Below are 25,795 nucleotides of genomic sequence, written 5' to 3' on the forward strand. Positions count from 1 at the left end.
ATCACTTATTTCCTCATAAAGAAGAAGAAAAAGAACATTCTAGTAAGAAAAGCAGTCATAATGCAGGCTGAAACAGGCTGTAATGACTCTGGTGACCTGAACTCTAGAATAGCAGAAGGAAACCTAACAAAACATCTAGGAAAAAAACTCTCTTGGCCACTTCAGCAAATCAAAATTAGTTAGGCCTGCCTCACTTTGAACACAGCTCTTGGCAGCACAGAAACTGAACAACAAGCAGCCACAGTACCAGAAACGTGTCAAAAAAAAAAAAAAAAAACGCCCACGCATGTGGGCACTAACGTGTTCCCAATTTCAAAGATCTCTGCAAGGTTATTGGAATGAATCCAAGACATCTGAGTCATTATCTAATATCATTTTTCTGCTTGGCACATCTGCGAGAGTTCATTGCAACAGTTCACTGCAAGTGCTTTGCAACAGGTGAAATTCACCATTTATGCAGTATTTCCAAACGCCAATTCCACTCCCAACCCAGTGGAAGCCATCATATGCTCACTAAATAGTTCATATTTCACATCTGGGTGAATACCTGGCATTCACCAAGCATGCAACTTTCAAGGCAGAGACCGGAAGGTTTTGCACACATTTGGAACCATCTAAAGCTCAGAAACTTTGTTCCTTCATAAACTACATACCTTGCATGGGGAGCTCATTTGAGTTAGCACCTCAGCCTAACAGTTATTAGATATTGAATTATTTCATTAATTTACTGCATTCCTTTGCAAGCATTATTGTGGTGTAGCTATGATAGAAAATAGTACTTTATACACTGGAGAATAACAGCCCATAGGCTGATTAGAAAGTTATCTGAAGCCAAATTTAGCATTAAGTGACTAAAAGACAAGCAAGAAGCAAGTTTATTATAAAAAAAAGTCATCATCTTTGATTATGAAATCAAGTGGTAAATCAGTGTTATGATCAAGCGGTATCAGTTCACCAGCAAAGAAATTCTCATTCATTAGAAATCTGTAACTAACCCGGTCAACTCTAATATCAGATACAGTAAACTCCAAAAGATTCAATTTTTAACTCTGTGATATCAGATACAGTAAGCCCAAAAGTTTCAATCATCAAATTTGCAGAAATGACAGCAAAACTTCAAGTGCCTTCTGCTGTAGAAAATCCTTTCATCAAACAATCCAAGATATGAAGTTATGAAAACACAATACTTGGCAGTTACTGAGTTATGGTTAAACTCCTTGGACAAGGTCATAATGACAGAACAAAAGTAAAAGATGTTTACTCACATAATACCCCAAGACACAGCAAGTCCTCAGTATGTGCAGAGAATAAAAATAAATAAATTTTATCCAGAAAATTAAAATATCTGGGAAAAAAGTACATGATAATTCTTAAAATAAAACTATAAGTCGGCTGACTGATAAATGCTTCCCTGTGTCTGTTCTCGAAACATGTAGACATTTTTCTGATGTAGTCATAAAATGAAGAAAGCAAGGCATTAAAACAAAAAATGTATATGGCAATTTGATATTTATTGCTAGCCCTTTTGAACATAGAGTAAACTAGGTATAGGAGCCCTCCAAACAGCAAAGTTTGGTTCAAGAATGATGGCATCAATGAACAACAGGACAGAAAGCAGCATAAAACTCTTGACTATATCGTAAAAGATTTTTTTTGTTAGCAGTACAAGACAAATTCGATATGCCCTTCTCTGAAGATCCTGGAGCTATTCAGGGAAACGAGACTTATATATCCCTTGTATAAGATGAGAATGGGCTGGTCAATGACATTTGCATCTGTCATACAAATACTCATGCAGTAAGCTGGACCTCTCATTCTCTCAGGAAAAATGGTATTCATTTGTAGCAGTGAGAGATGGTTACTGTCTTTCTCAGCACAGGTAAATTCATTAATTCTGGCTCTGAACACCTGTAGAGGTGGATGAAAGAAAAGGAAACTCCATATTTACTACAATATGAGTGCAATTGCTTGTAACAGACTTTGCGTTAAGCTAGAGACCCGGGCCTCGGGATTTGTCAGGCATGACCTGGACTTGGTCTGGCCTGTCTGGAATTATCTTATTTAGTTGCAACACTAATTACCTAACAACTAGGCAACTATTATCTACTATGTTTTAGCTTAGCTTTGCACAGGTGTAGGCTGTAAAAGGACTACTGCCCTTAGTGCTGTAACTAGTAGATAGTAGATATCGACCAGTAGATAACTGGAGTAGATAGTAAGTATTTACTCTATGTTGAATGAACATAGAGCACATAGAGAACATAGATGTATGATGCTAGAATAAAAATGCAGTATGAAGGTATGAATGCAGCAGAGGCCTTGAAAATAGAAATACAGGATGATATAGGAGGCCTCAGGCTATAAACAACTCACTAGTTATCAATTACTGGTCATCAGGAGTACAACCCTGGAAATAGAGTAAAGATTGTTTTAAGGATAAAAAGAAATAAAAAATATGCAACTTCCTTTAAATTCACTACAGCAAACATGAATGCGTTGTAGAATTGCAGACCAACAGGTAAAGAGCAAGGTGCAGAGCCTGTTAGCAAACATATAAAAATAACCCAAAAAAGATCCTAGATAAAGGTGGTACAGGTTGCTACATCTTCATCTTACTAATTATAGCCTGTGTTCACTTATGTCTCTGATTTGCTTTTTTATTTCTTGTTCATTGGATTCTTAAGTCATAAGACTCTTAAGATAGCCACCAAAGGAAACTGAAGTGCTGAAAACCACCAATATCAGCCCTTGCTGTCATAATAAGCATGACTGCTTACACATAAGGCCATTTTATTATATTATATCTAATACAGACAGTGTATTACAATCAAGAAATAACAATTGAACTCTACAGACCTCAAGTACGACAAACATCTTTCTCCATTCAATAACAGAAGAAAAGATTGTTCTAAAACACAAGACTAGCTAATCCATCACTTACTAAAAGATGACTCAATTGCCCAGAAAATGCAAACAGAAAAATAAAGAAGCTCAATTGCCAGGCTGCTCTGAACTGTTTCAGGAGAAATGAACACTATTTTTGCTGTTGCAACTTCATAGGTGTAAAAACAGAAAAAACACAATTTCAGGGAAATAACTCTGGTAACAAAATGCAAAAAAGACTGAGCACAACTACTTTAATTAATCTAAAAAAAAGTTTTTCTTTTCAAATAAAATTATTTCCTCAGAGCTTCAGTTATTATTTCAGTTCTCACGTACACAATCCCAACACCTTTAAGAAGGTGTAGCACAATGTCAGTAATATCCCACTCCTGGAAGGAGGAGGAAAAAGTAAGTTTGAAATTTCAGTAACCTAACTTGCTTTGTAAGTCATCCAAGGTGATTTTCTGACATCTATAGAAGGTAAAATCCTGAAGGGAAGGAGTAAGATGTTCAAATAATCTGACTTGCCTCTGGACATTTGTGTTATCTATGTACTCTAAGTTTTATACAGGACAAGCAGAACAACTGTCAGTCCCTTCTGTTCCTTTAGGAGGAAACCATATTGTAGAGTTCTTTTTCATGGCATAAAGACCACTAACTTCTGCTCCCCCGTGTACAGCAGGGGAAAAGAATGTGTTTGAGGAAAAGATTTTGCTGTTCTTTCTGTATAAGTGGACTTAAGAAACACAGGGAAAAGTTCAGAACATACCATATAATGCATTGAATTCAGTTTCACAGCTAAATAACATTGTAAGTTTCTATAGAAAAATCAGTACGCAACTTTTCAAAGAAATTGCAACTTCTCTAGTGTTAAAATACTTAAAATATATCACAGTAATTTAGCTTTCCCAGATCAATATATTAAATTTCTGAAACATAAATTATGCATAGCATGAATAAGTTAAGAGCTATCTTGTCTCTATTCATGAGATTCAATATATCAAGACATGCAGCAGAATGTTCAATCAATTCTGAAAGCAAAAATACTTTATTTACTCCGCAGCCTATTTGGTATATCAGCAGATTGCACATTTGATACAATACGCTGCTTTTCTAGATGACTGAATATGAAACATAGCCACAATTTGCTGGCTGAATATAGGCATATGGAATATGATAGTCATGTGATGTTAAACAATTAACTAGACTTTTCAAAAAAAAAGAAGACAAAGTACACAAGATTTTAGGGTTTTTTGAACTCAGTTTATATGATTACAGCAAATCTGAACATTTAATAAAATAATTCTGAAAGCACATTTCACTACGTTTATTTTAGTATTCTTTAAAAGAATTCTATCAAGATTAGTAAATCTTGAGCTGTCAAATTTTCCAAAGCCAGTATTTTTCTATTCAGAAAGGGTAGGAGCACAAACTGAAAGACCATCTATGTCTTTCAGTTCATTCTTCAAGGCAATCAAGATATATGGATTTATGGAACTGTAGCTTGAAAACAGTTAATCTTTGCCTTAGAACTTGGAGTTAGTATTCAAAGAGCTTGAATATACTGCTGGGGGGAGAAAGTAAAGAGAGTATTTTTCTGCAAATGACTATAATGACAGAGCTGTATTGTTAGGAAGGTATTCAAGAGAGCAGTCTGAAGACTGTAGTCAGTGATACTCACCTGCTTCACAATCACTGAATTCAGAAATTGGATACCCTCACAGACAAGCTTTTCCATTACTTTTCTTAAAATGTCACTGACTTAATAGCTTGCCGCTACTGTGACGGCTAATAAAACAAATCTCTTACAAGCACAGTCTTTCTACAGTGATAATAGAGTGGTTGAGAAGTGGTTCAAGAGTACAAAAAAGGAATCTTAGAAAACTAAAGGTGTGGTTTTAACAGACATTTTTATACACACAGTTTAAAAATTTTTTTTAAAAATGAGTATATATGGAATGAACTGTGGGAAAACTGTGCTTTTGCTGGAAATAAAACATGTTGTAAGAGACTAAATTCTGATCTACATTAGTTTTAGCACTGAGAATATTTATTGCTTTCATTCTTGCCGCTGCACAAATCTTACCACTAAACACAAATCTTGCTGCCTAAGATACAACAACTACAAAAACAAATCTCCTTAACTTTTTATGGTAGCCAGTACAGTTAAAAACCCTCAAGTTGCACTAAAACTATAATTAATGACCTGGGATAGAGAAGATTATGGGACCTAGACCACTTCTCTGCCCCTAAGAAATGCCATAGGCTGAAAAAGTCTCCGGTTTTCATTTATAATGCAAGTCGAATGATGAAAACTAAATATAAAAAGTACAAACATTTTTAACAAGTTAAAAAAAATGGAAAATTAAAGTACTTTAAGGTGAATAACCATAGAAAATGTTTTGATAGCTTTGGCCTGACCAGAAGTAAGGGAACTTCAGCTTTAAAATAACAAAATTGAGAAGTCTTGTAGCAACTGAACAAGGAATGCATTTAGAATGAAAGAGTACACCTTCCTATCACAGAGCTTATTTCTGTGATTCCCAAGATTTGTGTACCCAACACAGTAACCTCCAACTATGTAAGAGTCTAAAAGTTTTATGCTTTCCTGGTATATTATTTTCAGTGATGGTATTGATTAACAGCCATGAAACAAAAATACACATTAACATATATATATATATCTTGGGTATTTTATTCTAGCTCCATTTCATTTAAGAAATTCTGCCATTTATTCTTCTTAATAAATTCATCATTATGCTCAGTTATGTAGAAATTACCTTTTTTAAATATAAAGATTATTTAAAACAGTTTCTATCACAAAAAATACCATCTTATGAAAAAAATATTTTTAAGTATAAAATGACAAATAATCAAACAGATTCTTGTCTATATTCAGTAAGTTAATATAACCTTAGGGTGTACCAGTATGCTGATTACTAATTTACACTCGAAGAAGAAAGTTTCAGAGGAAAATGCATGAAGACATGATTGAGTTTAGTATGCATCTACATTAGCTACAGAGCATAATTAAAGCTACATCACTCTTAAGTCTACATAATTATGTCCTAAAGACTCACTCTCTCTAGTATCCTTAACTTTAACAAAAAAAAACAGCAATGGACTCAAGTTTGCAGGGTCAGTCAACATTACTTTAGTGTAAATATATTCTTACAAGCAAAAAGGTTCCAAACCAAAAATGCAAGGTTTCTGCTTGGTTTTATTCCCTTCAGAGTTCACAGCTCTAAATATGTAACAGGCAGAACAAAATTCTAACACACAGGAATAAAATCTGCAACTTCCAGTGTTACTGTATTCCTCTCCTGTCCCACCTCAAGAAGCGGTAGAGGGAACTGATACAACATTTGCCATCAGAAAGAGATGAATGTGGCTAATCTTGGAAATATCATTAATTCTATTAACAGCTACTAAAAGGATTTATTTACATACATGGTAGTTGGAAGAAACAGTGAAAGTGATCACTTTCAACGGGCTTTACTGAAATAAGCTGTAAGAGATTGCTATCATGTACCACAGAGAAGCTATATGGGCACAAACCTCTACCTTGCATTCAATTCTAACTTTTCATCATCTTCTCTATCAACTGCAGTGAAGACGTGCTTCACTTAGTTGCCTAATTTGGGGGGGGGGGGAAGAGATGGAAAGGACCAACAGCAAGACAACCACAGAACACACATCTATATTTGTGCTCTAATAAAAAGACCTGAGCAGCAATACCTACAAACTTGCATGTGCTTTCATGAGTATTTTGACCAATGTAAATTATTACCGCTAAAACCCTTTGCAGCAAAGTCAGGATTTTCATTTGTCGGGAAACTAGAAACAGTATCAACTGTTCTGCAACATTTGTATTATTAATCATAGGTTCTTTAAGAATGCAGTAACCTCCATAAACACATCACGGCATGCCGTTTCAACAAAGGCAATTCTATGCCACTTGCTACATGCAAGTCCTACCAAAAAAAAAAAAAAATCTGATGCATAAAACTTCAAATTATTTTGATTTGATCTCCTAATGCTTAATTAAATAGAGGAAAACAGGTATCCCTAGCTCTACCTAGCTGAGGCTAGTATTGTGGAGCCTTTCCAGAATGATGTCTGCAACACCAAACAAGTAACACTGACAAGCAACAACTAATTCCTTTCTGCTACAAGCCAGAGCTACATGTTTACAACCACTGCTGATATCCTCAGCAGCACTTGATACAATCAGTATTTTGCTCGTACTACTTAGCGTACAATGAAAGAAGCCCTGTATGCACGCTTGCTCAGTCATTTTCTAGAATCCACCACAGGCCTCTTCCTACTGTTTTGGTCAATAGGTACAGAAAACAAACAGAAGAAACCAAACCACATGAACTAATATGCCACAGATTTGCAAATGGTGCTCACTGAAGTGTTTGACAAGGCTGAAGCACTCCACAAGAGAATGGAGCAGAAGCCTGGAATGCAGAAACAAACTCTTATGGGACAAGAAAGTCTCATCTATACAATACAGCTTCAAATCAAAGTGAGATTATGACATCAAGAATCTACAAGCTTAAATAGATTTAACATACATTCCTCATGATATGCTTATTGCCAAAAATAACCAAATCTTAATAGTAATTCAAACTTACTTCCATCCAGATAAAGGAGGACATTATGATTCCTTAGACAAGACTCCACGGCCAGGTCACAGAGGTCTGCAAAAAATTCCTCATTTTCAGGCTAAGAGTTGTGTTCTAATTGGTCGTATGGAATTAAAAACCATAGCTGTGCACAGTACACATTCTCAAGATTTTCATTTACTTGAGTTAAACTCCTCACTGTTTCTTATTATCAAGCTATCAGAACCAAAAGAAAAGACAAAAAAATGATCTTCCAGTGACAGTCAACAAAAAAAGCTGTATTAACTTAGCTGGATTCAGATGCAAAAGCTGCAATCTATGCATTTATGGTTTCAAGTCACACTTTCAATTCTCATACCTAGTTAAAATGCCTAGCCAAATTTTGACTAAATTCACTCATCACACCTCCTCTGTTTATTATATTACAAAACAAACCTAGGAGTTTATCCTTTTCAGCTCTCTGAAATCAAACCAATTAATCTCTGCAACCCTATCTCTCCATACTAGTATCACACCTTCAGTGATAATAGTATCCCATTTGACAAATGCATCTGTCAATCTCCAGGCTTAAGTTTATATGCAGAAAAAAACACTAGGTAACTTGCATGAACAGAACAGATCATTTGATTCACCACCTTCAAGCTGATTGCTAGAAAACAATATGACTACAAATTTCGGATTATGGACATGTTTTAGCTTGGTGTTCAGCATATCACTGCTACACATTGTTCAGCCCATATCAACATGCACCATAGTCTACTCGTAATTTTGCAAGAATATTCTGATTTCATAAACCTAGGTGTTCAGAAGAATGTCACAGAAGGCTACACTTAAAAGGAAGGGAGAGGGGAAACAGAAGCATAAAAGAACGCAGGAACAGTCTACATCTGAAAGCCCTTTTCTTTAATCTTTGGAATTGAAATTCAAAAATTCATTTGTACTTCAAGCCTACACATTTAAGATATTCAGACCACTTGTCTTAAAACCTCTAACTATTGTTACTGGACGGGGTGGGGGAGGGCCGTCCTTTAACTTTGCATTTAGAGAAGGCTAATGCAAACTCAGTATTAAGCTTGGAAATCAAAATAAAGGCAATATTTACATGAAAATGCATTTTCATGTTTCTTCTGACAAATTATCTTTAGTCTGTTATTAAAGTAACTTCAAAAGCCCACTTTCATTGTAGAATACAGAATAGTATACAAAGAAAGTGCATTTGGAAGCACTGGAAGCATGTGGAAACATATCAGAAGTATTTTGACTTTTCTTATGCTCAGACATATTAGGTAAGTGCAGCCATTGAACACAATAAATGTTATGACTAGTATGTCATTTTTGCCAAACAAAATAAAAATGATTCACCCAAAACTCTAAAATTCACATGCTCTCTCTCACTATGAGTATGAAATAATAATTTCCAAATAATATTATTTTTGCAAATAATGAGAGAATAATACAGATAAATGCTTCTACTGAAGCTAATTTTTGCAATCATTGGTGGAAGGGAAAAGAAATTCTATTTTACTTTATGATGAGTTTAAACTAACAACATAATTTAATCAAAAACTTGACTAACTAGTCCCCCAACAACCTATGAAAGCAAGGACAACTTGCTCAACTAATATCAATACTTTGTTACCATGAAGTACTGTTCCAGTTTCAACAGATTTCATGGAGACAACATTTTACAGGTAACATATGCAGCATTTTTATTACGTTTTTCAAGCACTAAGTGAGAGCAAACATTTTCCTAAAGTCTTTTATATATCTCAGGAAAATTCAAGCTTAGTCATCTGTTTGAATTACAGTACTAATGTAAACTAAAAAGATGAGATTTTAATCTACATGGAGGATTTTCAATTATATTTATATCTTTTAGATGCCAAATATGTGACTTGTAGTTCAACACATCATTCTAGGTTTTGGCAGATTTGTGAAGTTTAAATAATTCAAGGACAAAAGCAGCAAATGATACCCTATTAGAGAATTATAATTTGATATGATGAAATAAAGAATCCTTTCTGATATATGAATCAAAACATGTTCCCAAAGTAGTGGGCACGGTTACTCAAAATAAAAGGGTTAAGTTAAAAATGGAAAAAAAAAAATCTCAAACAAATGAGGAAATAAAATACCAAAACGAAACGTACTCAACTGATTGATAAGGAAAATATTCCTGAGGATTCAAGGTGGTGGTGGTTGTTTTAAGAACATCACCTCATTCTGTTCATTATAAATCACACTCGGGAGAGGCATGCATGCTTAAAAATACTATTAAGCAGATTATCTAGTATCTATTTTGATTTTCATTTAAAAATATTATTTGCTTTTCTATTATAGTTGTACAGAACTATAACCTGTTTACAAAACATCACAGCATAAGCACTTCTTATCTACGTCCACGTACTATATTGGTTTATTCCTTATGCTCTTGTCTCCCTCTAGTGGCTGGCCCGGAAAAAAAAAAAAAAAAAAAAAAAAATCAATTTTACTTGTATGCAGGGGCAGATAGAATCACAGCAAAGTTCAGGTGGGAAGGGATCTCAAGAGGTCATCCAATCTAACCTCCTGCTCAAAGCATAGCCAGTCAAGGGATCAGACCATCTTACTCAGCTTTCTTCCGGCTGGGTCTTGAAAGCCTTCAAGGATAAAGATTACACTTCTCTGGGCAACCTCCTCCACTGCTGTCCTGTCCTCAGGGTAAAGTTTTCTTACTATGTCCAGAACTTCTCTTGCTTTAATTTATGCCTACCGTCTCTTGTCCTCCTGTCATGCACTGCTGTAAGGACCCTGCTCTGCCTTCTTAATAACCTCCCTTAGCAACCTCCCTAGATGCACTGGAGGGCTGCTGTTAGCAAAGCCGCCCCTTCCCCAGGCTGCACAAGCCCAGCTCCCTTAGCCTCTCCTCGCGGGGCAAGTGCTCCAGAACCCTGACCATCTTAGTAGTTCTCTGTTGAACTTGCCCCAGCTTATTAGTATCCTGTATTTGGGATGGGGGGGAACCCTCAAAACTGGATGCGGCATTCCAGATGTGGTCTGACCAGCACCGAGTAACTGGAAGTAATCCCTTCCCTCCATCAACTGGCCACGTTCCTGTTAATACGGGCAGGGTGCTGTTGGCTTCTCTGCCAGTTCACGCTCAGCAGCTTGGCCCTGCTAAGATCCCCAGCGCTACTGCCCACGCGGTCAGGCCCCAGGCTGTGCTGTTGCAAGGGGCTCTTCCTCTTCATGGGTAGGACTCGGTGTTTGTCCTTGTTGAATTTCAGAGTTCTGTCAACCCATTCCCTGAGCCTGTCCTGGTCTCCTTGAAACAGCAGTTTATTTCCAGATCATATTGATTTTACTATACCTAAAGTAATTAAAGGATTCTACACTTTCTTTTTAAACTGCTCCAAATCACAAACTAAATTTACACATGTTCTGTAAAGTTAATACAGCCATGCAATTATAGCATACAAAATGATCCAAAATAAATATGAATAGAGTTACTCAAATTACAGCTGTGAGAACATTCTCCTACATAGTTTCACCAAATCATACCTTAAAATTACACTGAGGTTACAAAGCATAAACATTCATAAGTAACACATTTACCACCACTTGACAGTTGATCCTATCATCTGAACAACCACCATTTACTACTTAGGCATTCTTAGTCTAGCAATTTGCAGAGTAATTTTAATTAGGGTGCTTCAAATAAAAACATATATTACTTTGCACTCTGCATGCCTGTTGTGAGCACACACTACACGATCACTTAATCTACGCAGATCTCTACCAGTTTCAGTGCATTCTTTGTGAGCCATACTTATAATGGAAAATATAGCTCCACACTTTATTTACAATACATTTGCAAGCATCTCTCTGAAGGCAAAATTGCTTCTTGAAAACTTTTCTACAGTGTTTTCATCATGAATTCATAGGGTATGCCTGTATCAGTGATTTAGAGCACCGGAAGTATTCCTTTTGGTGTACATTTTCCTTGTGTTTATGCTTAGTCTTGTGGTATGCACTCCAGCATACCACTAGTGCTGGAGTTTGAGATTGAAGCGCTGGAGTTTGAGATTGAAGTTGTGTGTCAAGAAGTTTTAGGATTGACAACTGATACAAATGTTACTGCCACTAAGACAGAATATGAATCTTGAAATTGTAACCATTCATAGCAAAACAAATCCTTCCTCTTTGCTTGTTGTCAGTATCGACCTAATACAGGTCAGTTAACTTAAGTCTTTACCAAGTATCATGCACATATCTTCACAGTTAGAAGGAATATGAAAATTACGTAGAAATAGTGACCTCTATGTGAAAAATGCCATAGCTACAATCCTTTGCTTCATTCACAAAATGCTTTCTAAATTTCACAGCTAATCAGGACAAGGTCATACAAGTTCATCAACTATAAAACTGTAATTTATTTCTAGAGACCTGTCTATGCCTATGCAGTACATGAAACAGTGATGCTGCAGGAAAAAAATATTCTTAAACCTGTAACTCAAAATAGGATCCAAGACATGTGCATGAACTGATCCATTTGCATACACCTAGGTCCTTGTATCAAGGCACAAGCAGAGTTGGGCCTATTCACAATCTTTTTAAACAGAAATAATACATACATACATGTATATATATACACACACATATATATACACTTACATTTTATTAGTTTCTGATAGCTTGTTTTTGCTTTTTTAATATCCTTTAAATATAGGAAATTGCAACTGAAACAAACTACATTTTCCTGAATGCAGCTAGAAATTAACTAGTATTCAACTGCAAAATTACAGTTACTAACCTTTCTTCAAGTCCTTTCTTGAAGCCTTTGTAAAAGATTGCTTTTTTTTTTTTTTAGTTCTCATCTCTAGAAAGCCCCTGGTTTTATGACTTGAGTTCCCATACTTCAGGAGAATGACAAACAAAATGAATAAAATCATAACCAAAAGGAGGGAAAAAGATATTAGTGTGCTTTTTGCATAATTATCTATTTTAACAAGCACTATTCATACACATACCACAAAGTACACATTACACATGTCCTCATGCTCATATATTTAGATAACATTCGTTTCTTGAATTACCTTGTCTGCATCCACTTTTCCTCTAATAAATTCTTTCTTCCAAAATTCCAGTGCCTGTTCCAGAGTTAAACCTATGCCTTTTAAGAACAGCCCATATTGCATACGGCCTCCGTGACGGAGATGATGGTTCTCACGCAGGGCTTTGTGCAACTGGCGCATGCAAAGAGGAAATGATTTCACGGAAAGCTGTCAAGAGGAAAATGTATGTTTAAGACATACTGTCCATTTTGCTTGTAGAATACATGCTTATTCTGTTTACTACTTAGCTTCATCTGAAAATGCCAATGGCTGAACAGAAATAAATGCATGTGCAAAGATCCTTTGGACTGAAGATAAGTGTGTCCTTAAGCCATCAAATCCAATAACCATCCAATAGTATTGTGAGAGAGTAACACAGATGATAATACCATAATCTCCTCAGCTACAAAGTAACGAAGTTTTAACTGCTCTCAGGAAAGATATCCATAGTTCAATTACAGTGCTGTTCCTTTTGTATTTTAGCTTCTGGAACAGCAAAATAGATTTGATGGGGTGTTTAACATATCTGAAGAACTACAAGCAGGAGTAAAGTCCACTGCAATTGATTTGCAGAATTTCTCCATGAAGAGTATTGTTATTCGTAATGCAAGATCTCAGAGAAAGCATCCATCATTCAAATTTACTTGTATCTGGGTTTTATTTTTGACAGGTAAGTTTAGCAATAGAATTCACCTTCAAAGGGACACTGCCATAAGTTAAGACACTAACAAAACACACCATTTCTAAATTTTAGATAACACAAAATCTGTTTTTAATTGTCTCTGCATAATGGATGTGGTTTTAAAATTTTATTTCCCTGCTCAAAAAAAGCCCTTCTATAATTGAAAAGTCCAGAAAACATCCTAAAGATAAATATTGCAAAGCAATAACTAAACACCATAGTTGCAAAATGATTAAATAAAAAAATGTTAAAATCTTTGTTTATAATTACATTAGGTATTCGTGAAAACACACAAAATTTAGCAGCAAATTAAGCAATTCATTATAGCTCCATTCTAAACCTGATTAGATTCATTTTGCTAATTTTGTTCATTTTAATCTTTATCACAATTTCATCCAAGCAGCTCTTAACAGTCACAAAACTAATACTGAATCTTTTTTTTTTTAAAAAAAAAAGCTTTATCCTGTCTATGTACTGAAATGTACACAAACGTATACAATACAGTGCAATAAACAGAGGACTTACAGCATCAATCTGTTCTAGAGAAATTTTCCCAGTGTTTTTTTGTACACTGTAATCTGGACCAACGTAAGAATGGCTGAAAAACAAAGCAAACAGTATAACATCATTTAAATACACCACTTCATTCAAGAAAATTTGCAACAGTTTAAAAATGTAAGAAGATTTTAAGGGCTACACATATTTTACATGTTGGTAAAAATAAGAAAATGGTATTTGACAGGTATGTAAGTAATTTGGATTTATAAAACCAACATTAATGACAACACAATAATGGATCCCTTCCTTCCTTTACTCAAAGAGGGGTAAGGAGTCATTCTGAATTAGGATCACAGAATCGCATGAACAGTTGGGGTCAGAAGATACCTCTGCTGATCATCTAGTCCAAAGCCCCCCTGCTCAAAGCTGGCTCACCTGCACCAGATTGCTCAGGACCTCATCCAGTCAGGTTTTTAATACCTCCAAGCATGGACACTTCACAACTGCTCCTGGCAACATGCTCCAGTGTTCAACCACCCTCACAGTAGTTTTCTTCTTATGGTTAGACACTGGACACACTCCAGGCCCAGGTGGGCCTCCAGGCACTCCAGATTAGGCCTCACTCAGCGCTGAGTTGAGGGCAAGGAGCACCTCCTACAACCTGCTGGCAACACTCTGCCTAAGGCTGCCCCAGAGGCTCTTGGCCTTCCTTGCCTTGCCAGAGCATATTGCTAGCTCACGGACAGCCTGGTCTCTGCCCAAGACCCCCACACTCTTCTCCACAAAGCTGATCTCCAGCAGGTCTGCCCCCAACCAGTCCTGGTGCACAGAATTAGTCCCATCCCCAGGGGCAGGACTTGGCATTTCCCTTTGCTGAACTTCAGTAGGTTCCTCTCTGCCCATTCCTCCAGCTTCTCAACATCCCTATGAAAAACACAGCACAACCACCTAGCATAGCAACCACTCCCCACAGTCCAGGAGGGCTGCAAACTCTGCCTCATTGTCCACATCATTAATGAAGACCTTGAACAGGACTGGTCCCAGTACCAAACCCTGGGCTACTCCACTACTGAACAGCCTCTCCGAGGACTGCCTGCCACTTGTCACAAGCCTTTCAGTCAGACAGTTCATCCAGTTTTCAATCCACATCATTGACCACTACTCTAGCCCAAACCTCCTGATAAAAGTTGTTTAGTAAACATAAAACAGGACGTGGCACATGCTGTTTGAGCTAAGTTCAGGTAACCCTACAATAAAGGGGAGGCAGTCATGCATTGTTACTCACGCCACTTCAAACTAGATACAACCATCTAGTACTCAATTTTCACTTTCAGGCATACAGACTTCGTGAGCTAAGGATCTGCAGGTCAGCATTGTTCAAGAGGCAAATGTTCAAATCACAACATAAGAAAATTCAAGAGTTAACAGTGTAACAGGCAGTAAAGCAACCAAAGACTTTGGATACAGCACATTGGTCTAAAAATCAGTTTTACCCAAACCTGGCAGCTTCACTAGGTTAAGAAAAAAGTTTCTCTGAGGTAGCAGAATTTTGCAAGAAACTTGAAGATTACTTCTTAAATCCTCTGAAAGCATATGATGACTCCAGGAAAAAAAAACAGCTTTAGCTTAAATATGATGCAATGATAGCAATGATACCAGTTGCTATTGCTTATTTTGTCATATTTCAGTTCTGTACCATGAAAACCATATAGTTTAAGAGTTGATCTTACCACAGAGCAAATCATTTGTTTTATTATAAATGCATTCACTGATTCATTAGTCTTATTTCTAGCACACACTGGAATATTAGACAAACTTACTGTAGTTAGATTTTTTTTTTTTCATTTCATGAAGGATAAATAAAAGTATTTGAGTTGAACATTACTACTGATTCTAATAAATTAGTATCCAAATTTCCTAGTAGAAATGAATCAGCACCACTTTAGTCACACTACAAACAAAATGTAACATCACAGTCCCAAAGATATTACAATCTAAACATAAAAGAATAGAAAACAGCTGTTGCTTAAGTCTTGACCATTCAAGTCAGTTATTGAATCCCAAGATGAGTGCTGGTAACTTCTTAAACTACTGTAGTAAGATCATTTGCTTTGTGCCCTTTGCTATTTGTTGAAATCATACTAGTGCTGAAAAAAATGGACGAAGCTAAAGCAAACGGCTTCTTCTTAGCATCTGTAGAAATGATTGGTCAGGGAAAGAGAGAACACTGAGGGGACCCAAAAATTTTCCCATACAATAGGAGAACAAAACAAAACTTCAGACATTGCTTCTAAAAAGAGGGCATGCTCTCTGAATCCTGCTTATAGGCCTAGACAGTAGGGTAAAAACCCTACTGCAAGGACAGAAAACTAAATGCCAAGGGAAAATAGGAGGAAGAAGTGATACTTTTCAGATTCTGAACAGCTCCAATGCTCTGATCATAAGCAAATCAAAGAGTTTCTCATGCACGTTTCCTTACTTTTACATTAAAAAGTAGCATACTACCTTCGCAAAGTGAAAATTGCTTGTTACCTGCCACTTTTCACCAAGGCACTGAAGTCCACAAACTGCTTTCAAAGGCAGCACTCTGAAAGAGTGTGCTCTATCCATCCAGCATACGTGGTAAATATTGGAGCCAGGCATAAAGAGGCCAGGACTGCTCAGGTGGCCTTTGCTAGCTGGCTCCTTTTCCAAGGAGTACAACAGAACAGAGCTTTTGGATTTGCAGTGTTATGTGCCAGGTCTTTTGATTTTCTACAGTACAGATTCTCCACATCCCTTGATTCATCAAAACAGTTTGCTTTCACCACAGATTTTCAGTAGGAATAAAGAGAAAAATAAGGGCAATCTTGAGAACCTTTTAAAATATAGTATCCTTTATTCTGTGAGTAAATTTCTTCCCTTTTCATGTCATTAAATATTACCAAATAGCCTGCTACTGTTTGTTTGAAAATGCTTTAGTACAACATAGCTTAACCAAGCTTGTGACCATCCTCTCTTTTCTTCACCCCCTCCTTCTTGGCATCCAGTATTTAGCTCTTATTTTTGACTCATCCCTTTCTTTAATTTCACAGGCTCCCATGGTTAGTTTCTGATCAAGGTTCTTACTCACCCAGGGACATCCATAATTCTTTCCAATTTCTTTTGGGGATTCCCTGGAGAGCAAGCACCAAATAACATCTTCACTTTTCACCTAAAATAGTTTTATGTTCCTCTCCTATACAAATTCTTGTGTCTCAATTCAGCCTGACTCAATTTCTCAAATATCTGTCTAAAATCCAAAGTCTTAGTTATCAAAATTTTCTAACTTTATCTTGTAACTGAAGAAGAATATCAAGTTCAAAATGTCTATTTTTAAAATATTATTTTTACAATTCTTCAGTAAAGATCATAGCACTGTTTTACCACCAGAGGTAAAGTTTTTACAATTAATCTATTTTCAGAGTTTCTTTCAAAAGTACATCAGGAAGTGTTGAATACAGGCACTCTTTTCCATGGAATAAGTGTATAAAATGCAGGCATTAAAAAAAAAAAAAAAAAAAAAAAAAAAAAAAAAACACCCTCTGGCAGAGGGGCAGAGGGGGAAGATCCCTAATTAGGAGCAAAGTATAACTTAAAAACAAAGGGGACAAAAAGTGGAAACAACCTGTAGCTTCTAGAGTGCAAAACTAATTCCATTAGTGTTAGGTTTTTTTGTTTTCAAGTTTATGTTCTTGTATAGGACACAGCTCTGAACATTTTAAATGTATTTCACAAGTGGAAGCAATTAGACATACATCTTGTAAGCATTTTTAGCTACCAAGAAGTACTACATTTTAAATTGACTTTGGGAGTTAGGTCATATTTAACAGACTATTAGAATAGTAGTGATGCTAATCTGGGCAAAAAAAAAAAATGCTAAGAGACATTTAAGCAAATAATGCAATATTAGTATCAAAAGAATCCAAAAAATACAAAGGAAGAAAATTTTGCAAACAATTTTTCGATTTTACAGTTTACAGAAAGTAGAATATATCTGTGTGATCTGAATTATTCTTTTAGTGTTTACCCTTAGAAACCAAAAAAATTAAAGTTAAAAAATGATGACTTGCAAAATGACTCATAGTTCAGGATTATATCCACATGCTTAAAACGGTAAGAGACACAAAGCCAAAACATCATAAAAATGACAAGATGGTCATGCTTTATAGCTATATAGTTAAACATGTATTTAAGATAAACAAACTGATAGAAAAAACCCACACAACTAATACTATCATTTTATGGCAAAATCTTCCTGAAATACTGAATTGCAGTTCCTACAGTACTGCATGCCACACTATCTGAACTCCCTATAAATGGAAAGAAAAAAAAAAAAAGAAAGATATGGACATTATAAAATTGTGAAACTACCAAATGCCAATTTTGTAGTGCTGAAGTCTGTGTAGTACCCAGAGCTCTTAAACAAGCACAGCTCGCAGAAGAGAGACCCAGTGAAGAGTCCTGACTACAGAAACTGCTTCTGAAGGTACCTGTAATGATCAAGGAAGCTGGAAACACTTGGACATTGGGAGACTAATACAAGGGAAGAAAGTATGAGATATATGCTTACTCTCAGCTTATATTTGATGATGTTCACAGCCAACAGAAGAAAGAATATTACAGTTAATGTATTTTAGTCTGACCAAGTAAGATTTTTCTAAGTGGTCTATACAAATGGTCATAAAAAGGTGTGCCTATAGCCATTTCAGAGCTGGATTATATACACCAAGATGTGTCCAAAATAGAAAAACAAGACAGAATTAAAGATAAACATGGACTATTTATCAAAAGTACTCCAGTTTCTGGAAGAAAATTTCTCCAGTGATTGCTCATAAATACATTCACATTGTTAGTATCATGAAGAAATCTCATTATATGCACAATTCCAATAATAGAATCTCAGTCTTTCAAATAAATGGCTATAATTCTGATGAATAGTGCATCATTCATGAATTTGTTTAGCATAGCATGATATCTACTAGAGTGAGAACTTTGCAGATGCTGAGAACAGAAAGTGACACTAGTGTATTAAGGTACACATCCTTTTTTACATACTTATGAACCCTAATGAGAATGCAGATGAACATGTCTGCATGGGTGCTGCGATATCTATTAAAAAAAAATCTGATCTTACAAAAGAGTTGTTTTCTTTATCACCTTTGTGAACTAACACTTGAAGACACACTTAATACAATAATACAAACATTGGCTGAAAAGGACACCAGAAAACAATTTAGTCCTGTTACAGAATCAGTAAGGTTGCAAGAGACCTCTGGAGATCATCTAGTCCAACCTCCCTGCTCAAGCAGGGTCACCTACAGTATGTTAGACAGGGTTGCATCCAGGCAGGCCTTGAAGATCTCCAGAGACGGAGACTCCACAACCTCTCTGGGCAACCTGTTCCCCCTCCTCCTCCACTAATCAGGTGTATTTCTAGATGAGTCCTAATATCTCCAAGAACAAAAGTTCTATGTTTCTGGGCAACCTGCTGCACTATCCTCCTAGCAGAGAAGTTTTTCCTGATCTCTGACCTGAACATCCTATTTCCTATATGGGACCACTATCACTTGTTATATCCTTTGGCACCATCAGGAAGTCCAATATTGTGTGATGCTTGCCTTTCAAATAGCTGTAGAAAACTTCCTCATGACCATCCTCTTCAACAGAACACACAAAGCTAACTCCCTCAACCTCTCCTCGTAATTCAGGTACTCAAAGTGCCTATCCCCAGTAGCCCCATGCTGATACTCTGCCATTCTCTCCACAATCCTCTTCAGTAATTCACTCTTTCACATTATCCATCATTAGGCTAAGTCCTCCATCCATCTGCAGACCCACATTTTTCCCAGAACCTCCTTACACAACTAGTCTACTTGCAGAATCCCTTCTTATCCTTAATGCCTCTTCCTAGTCTTAGCCCTATCTGCCCCCAGTATCCAAGAAATTCTTATAAACAATTCTTTTGCTGCCTGTCCTTGTTGCCATCTCTCATATGTGTTCCTTCTGAGTGCAAGTTGAACTAAGATGTAATTTCACATGCTGCATGTATTTAAAACACCAAGGCATAAGCAGGCATTCTAAAAGAGAAAATTAAGAGTAAAACACGCAAGAGGAAAAAAGGCTCAGTGCACAGGCAAAGTGCTATAGTACTTTGATATGATTACGTATGACAACATTTGTCAAACTTTGAAATAATTCCTGCTTGAGATTTTAAACAGAATGTCACGATACTGTAATTTCACCATAGAACCAGGAAAATATCTTTGAATATTGAAGCAAGAGTATGTGTCTCATGCATTTGGAAAAAGTTTCCATTTCTATAAAATTATATTAGAATATTAACACTATACAAATGCTTCCATACCTTCCTGGATGTGCTATAATTGTTTACTAACAATACAATTACAAATGTTTTAGCAATTGAAGTCTTGTAGCCTGTGAGCATGTGAAATCCCTAAGCACAATTTTACTTCAAACAAAATACATTTTAACTAAATATGTTCTTTATTTTTTCAGTTTAGTACAATTAGTATTAAAAATTACCATTGAATCAAAATAGGACAACGAGCATCCAAGTCACAGATAAGATAATTATTTAGCCTAGAATAGTCCAATTACAAAATACATGCTATGCCCATTTGAAAAAATAGGCCAGGATTAAAATATCTATGCGGACATAATCCTCGGCAAAAAGACCTTTTTTGAGGACTAGGTAATTTAAAAGTCACAGGCCAATACGAACAGCTGCCAATAAATGTGCAATGCATTAACAACCAATGTTCTGTAACCTTCAATTATATGCACTTTTCACACTTTTCTATCTAAGCTTTCACCTCCCCTGATACAGATCTGTTGACGTATGCCAAAAATAAAACATCACTGTAAGAAACATCACACAAAGAAGAGGCGGAAAGCCTAAAACCAATATCTCCCTTCTTTATAAGTAAGACGAAATAAAAACAAATCACAGATTCACAGAAATAACAGAAAAGATCTACTTGGTCATCTGTCTGTCCCTTGATATTTTGCAAGTTACAAGGTTTAACGTATTTTGCCCTTTTGCAGGTTCCTTTAAAACAGACAATGTGGAAGTGTTGACATAGTTTTTTCCATTGTTGACATAATGTACTGGAAATAGCCCCACCATTTTTGCAAAAACAAAATAAATGCAAATTACAAGCTGCTTAACATATAGATCCAATTTAATATCAGAATATGCAAAAAGGTTTTGCATAGATGTAGGATAAAGGATCTCTGTTAGTTTTAGTAGCTAGTGCTAAAAAAAAAGCTAGTTTTTTGCAAATCTTCCTTTCCCCATACAATAAAAAAGGGAAGACAAAAAAAAGACTGCTTCCTGTGATACTGCAGGCTGTTCTACTTACATAGGTGCGTAGCAGACATCAAAAGAAAATTCAAGTTTCTCAGTAATTACTCACAGAGAGCACGATTTATAAAAAGCTAACCTAATTGCTCTTTAACTTCAAATGGTGAAAGGCGTGCTACTGAAGAGCATTTTTGATGCCAATATGATGAATGGTAACAAAAACACAGAAGGTGATCTGCATTCAGAAGTATTCAGTAACAAGTTATGCAACAGTTATGCTTTAATGATTTTTCATTCACTGTTCTTAAAGTTCAACCATAAATAAAGAAACAGAAATGCACTAAAAGCTATTTTTCCTATTTTGATTTACACTAAAAGCAGTAAGACATGAAACTGCTCCTATGTATTAAAAAAATGCTGGTGAAGAGAGTATTTGTTTTTTGAAACAAAATAAAAACACTGTATTTGAGGTATGGTTGCATCATGCAGCAGAGCACCACAGGAGGCAAACATTTACTAGATCTTCATTCAAGTGCACTGTTGTCTGGACGGAGCTTCAATGCTTCCATTTCCAACTCATTCAATATCATTTCCATGATTTCAGAGCATGGTTGTACGTGTACTTTCCTTATTGACCTTCAATGTTAAAGTAAATTTCTACCCTATGAAATACTCAAAATTCAACTGGGTAAGTACCTGAGCAACCCAGTCTACCCAGACTTGCTCTGAGTCAGAGTTAGACATGGTCATCTCGAGAGGTTCCTTCCAAACTAAATTTTTCTGTGATTCTAAATTCGTTCTCTCGTTAGCTGCTTGGTTTTCTCTCTCCATACGACATTATTAAATAAACTCTCACAATCAATATAAAGCTGTATAAAACAGTCATCTGTATAAGAAAGAGATCAAATCTATATTTAACTTGAAAAATACTAGAGAAGAGTTTTCTTACTCTTCATCCCCAAACACATTCAAAGAAGCTAGAAATATACAGGATATTATACACTCTTAAGGGAAAGGTAGGCTTTTTCAACTGTGTTGTAGAGCACTCTGTTGGTTCATATTTTCAGATCTCTCCATAACCCCTTTAAAAAAGTAAAATGGACCCCATTCAGCAGGCTTCTTTTCCAGAAAGAGCATAGAGCACAGGAAATATGAAATAGGGAAGACACATATTGACTAGCGTAATTTGGAATTTGTTGAGTTTTGTTCATAAAGCAACTTATTAACTTAACTTTTAAAGTTTTCATAAAAGTTACAAACATTTTCTTGTTAGTTCTCAGAAGACGCAAAACCAGCTAATTAATTAAAAATTAAACCCAGCTAATTAACTATTTTTCATGTAATTTAAGTTAAAATTTCTGTTACACTGAAAGAATATTTTTCCACTTTTTTCAGTCAAAGCCAATCCCACAGATAAGTCATCTGAAAAAAAAATGTAGTTAAACATTCAATTGATAAAATTGTTTTATCTGTATGAAAAAACATATTTATGCTTTCTGTTTATGCTACCTGAGATGATTAAGCAAAGGTTGTAGTCTCTCATCAGACTGTATGGAAGGCAGTGATCGTGCTGTCAGCTAGAAGAAAAGAGAAATTAATAAAATATTATCTTCAAAAAATTAGCAGTATACTGTAGGAACGATGCAAGAAATCACTCAATGTTATTACTACTTTATGCAGCATTAAGACATTTTCTTCTATTAGAAATAAGTACAGTCTTTTAGAATCTGAAATTAACACAAACGTTTATAAATTAAAAAAGTTAACAACAAAAAGGTAGTTCTATTAAATTTAAAATATGTTATATGAATTAAACAGCAAGGCATCTTAGAAAGTTATTTACTTTTTTCAAAGCATACTTGAACTACATGTCATGTTCTACCTAGACGGCCTGCTAGTAATGGTATAATGCAAATATAGTCCATTAAGCTTTATAATATTTATATTTACATATGATAATTTTACATAATATTTGGCACTATATGACTTTTGATATTGACAAGACTCCCTGTACATTGCAAAATGCTACCTTTTTCTTGTAGCTGTTTCATATGACTATTTAAAATCTTACAGTTTTCTTTGAAAAAATTAATGTACTGTTCTATAAAACAAAGAGTACATGTCACACTACTGTGGAATACTAGGTAAATGGTTATAAGCAGATTTCACATAGAAGTATTTTTCATTTACTTTAGTTCTCTACACAGATACCTACCCATAAAAGTTAAAAGAATAACAGTTCTACTGTTACTACACGCATCTACCAAATATAAGAGATTTAATATCTCATGCATTTCATGATTCTATAGCTTACACAGTATGGCTCTATTTTGAAAGTTATGTCCACAAAAATGTTGTATTTTGTGCATTATATAAATCACTACCAAGTTCTTAAATACTGAACAGATAACTTAGAATACACACACAAGTAAAGATAAGCACTGAAGTAAGACTAAATAGCAGGCTTCAGCTTTTATTTACAACCTGCAAAAAATTATACACTAGAAAAACTGTACCCACTGTTTGGGTATAGGGCTTTTATTTGTAACTGTAAGAAATTCCATGCCAAACTCCACCATATAATCTACTGTACAGATGAAGCCTCAGCTTCATCTATACAAGGTACTGAACTGATAACAAGAATCATCTTATTAGAGAAAAAAACACACCATCTAATAGGTTAGGTATTTAAAAGACATCAAAACACTGTCAAGTAAAAAGCATAGCTCCAAGTCTGTAATCATGCTGAAGCAGTTAAATTTACAGGGAATATTAAACATCGTAAAGTTAAGATATTTCCAGTTCAGAGGCCTGGATGACATGAAGGCTGGACAGAGTAAGCCTCAAACAAAACCACGCAGACATCTTCAAGCAGATCTGAGATAATAAAAGCTGTGGTGTGTGAAGCAGCTTATTAAGCCAAACTAAGCAGCATGTTATCAGTATCACACAACATTTAAACTGGGCAAGGCAGGGAGAACAGGAGGAAGAAAAGTAATGAATAAACTGAAAGCTGAGACAATGCCTTAGGTTTTGTTTAAAAACAAGAACTACTACAATTTTGAGTCCAGCCTGATGCTAGCCACTAGATATTTCTGTTTCAATTCCAAATCCCATGAGCAAAAAAAAGGGGGGGGGGGGAGAGAAAATCAAACCAGAACCTTCAAACACTTGACATGAGCAGAATTTCCAAAAGAAGCAAGCTTTCTAAAATTTTGACAAACCTCAGTAATCTTTTCTGTGCAATCTTGTAAAAGCATAGGAGCAAGAAGATGAGTTTTTCTTTTCCTGAGTTCCAGGAAACAATCATGTTTCAAGTGTGCACTTTGCCACATGAAAATGTCATTCTGTTTGTTTGCTATGAGCCAGTAATGTAGCACTAAGATGCTAATGATCTGAGAATGTATGAAGGAGGCAATGACTGGGAAATCATATGAATATCAGAATAATTTAAGATTTGGCAGAATAATTTAAGATTTGGCAAGTGTATTTCAAATAAGGAAAGTTAGAGGATGAAAAGTCATTGGTGGGTGTTTAAGAATTGGTCTGTTCCCCTCCCTACAAAAATGAAACCAGTACACAAAAAAGCATATTACTGAAGATTTCCTATGGACCAAAAAAATGGGGAAAAAAAGATAGCTTGCCACTAAGCCTGATATTAAGCAGCAGCTCCACAAGATCTCAGGAAAGCAAAGACATTTTTACATACAGCAATTAAGAAAAAGATTATCATAGCTCAATTAACTTGTCTTGATTCTTTACGAGTGTGTGAATTTCTTGATTTTCAGGTTATGATGTAAGAGCTGTTTTTAATTCTAAGAGTCTTTCCAGGGGCAAAAAAAAAAAGATAATTTTTATTTTTACATAGAGTTTACTTTCTAGATAAGATGTCCTAATTAGCTGTATTATCCAAGGTTTTAATATGCCATCAGACCATGTGATTTTTTTTTAATATGTCAAGTTCTATTCAGCAAAAGTGTCATGCAAAGCATATGAAGTCGGCACAGAAAAAGGTTTTGACAAAGGTTACTTTTAGCTGAGGCAGGCTAGTGAGTTATTCTAGGCTCTTTCCACCATTAATCGGGGGGGGGGGGGGGAATAAAAACAAAAAACAAAAACACACACACACACTTTAGGAGGATGAACTAGAGAACCTAAAATATAAAGAAATATTCTTCATGGTAGTTTATCAACTGGTAAGTACTCCCAGAACAACTGGGAGTTCCTCAAGACACACTGTCCACATGCACATCCACAACCTGTGACTTCCCCTCACACAGTTACTAAAGCCCAAGGTTGTTTTTTGTTTTTTAAACCAGAAATACCTGGGCTGGTGTTCACACTATTTCTTTCATAATTTAATAAACATAAGCAGGCTTAGTGTGATTTTACCTCCTCAGCTCTTTTCAAACCCATGCACCCAAGATTACCTAAAGTAGCGTTCCTACTTAAAAAGGAAGGCGAATGTATTATGAACGTGCCCAGCACCAGTATCTCCCAAAGAACATCCAGTCCCTGAAAAGCTAACTTGCTTTTTTTTCCTCTCTCTTTTCCTCCTCCAAGAAATTTTTCACTCATACTGTAAGTAACTCCAAGCTTTCCAAAAGGTTTACTTGAGGGCGCTTGCAAACACTTTGAAAGTGAACAGAGGACTGCTTTACCA

General features: G+C 35.7%; 1 protein-coding gene across 2 annotated transcripts in view; it reads right to left on the bottom strand.

Moving 5' to 3' along the window:
• The window catches only part of PRIM2 (DNA primase subunit 2), a 111,854-nt gene that overhangs the window by 27,910 nt on the left and 58,149 nt on the right, over positions 1-25,795 (bottom strand). For both annotated transcript variants that reach the window (XM_062571097.1, XM_062571096.1), the window contains 3 exons: positions 22,642-22,709; positions 13,815-13,887; positions 12,590-12,775 (listed from right to left, as the gene is read on the bottom strand). In XM_062571097.1, the coding sequence (XP_062427081.1) occupies positions 12,590-12,775; positions 13,815-13,887; positions 22,642-22,709 (327 nt within the window). The remainder of the gene's footprint in view (positions 1-12,589; positions 12,776-13,814; positions 13,888-22,641; positions 22,710-25,795) is intronic.

The sequence above is a fragment of the Rhea pennata genome, chromosome 3 (genome assembly GCF_028389875.1).
Source record: "Rhea pennata isolate bPtePen1 chromosome 3, bPtePen1.pri, whole genome shotgun sequence".
Classification (NCBI taxonomy): Eukaryota; Metazoa; Chordata; class Aves; order Rheiformes; family Rheidae; genus Rhea; species Rhea pennata.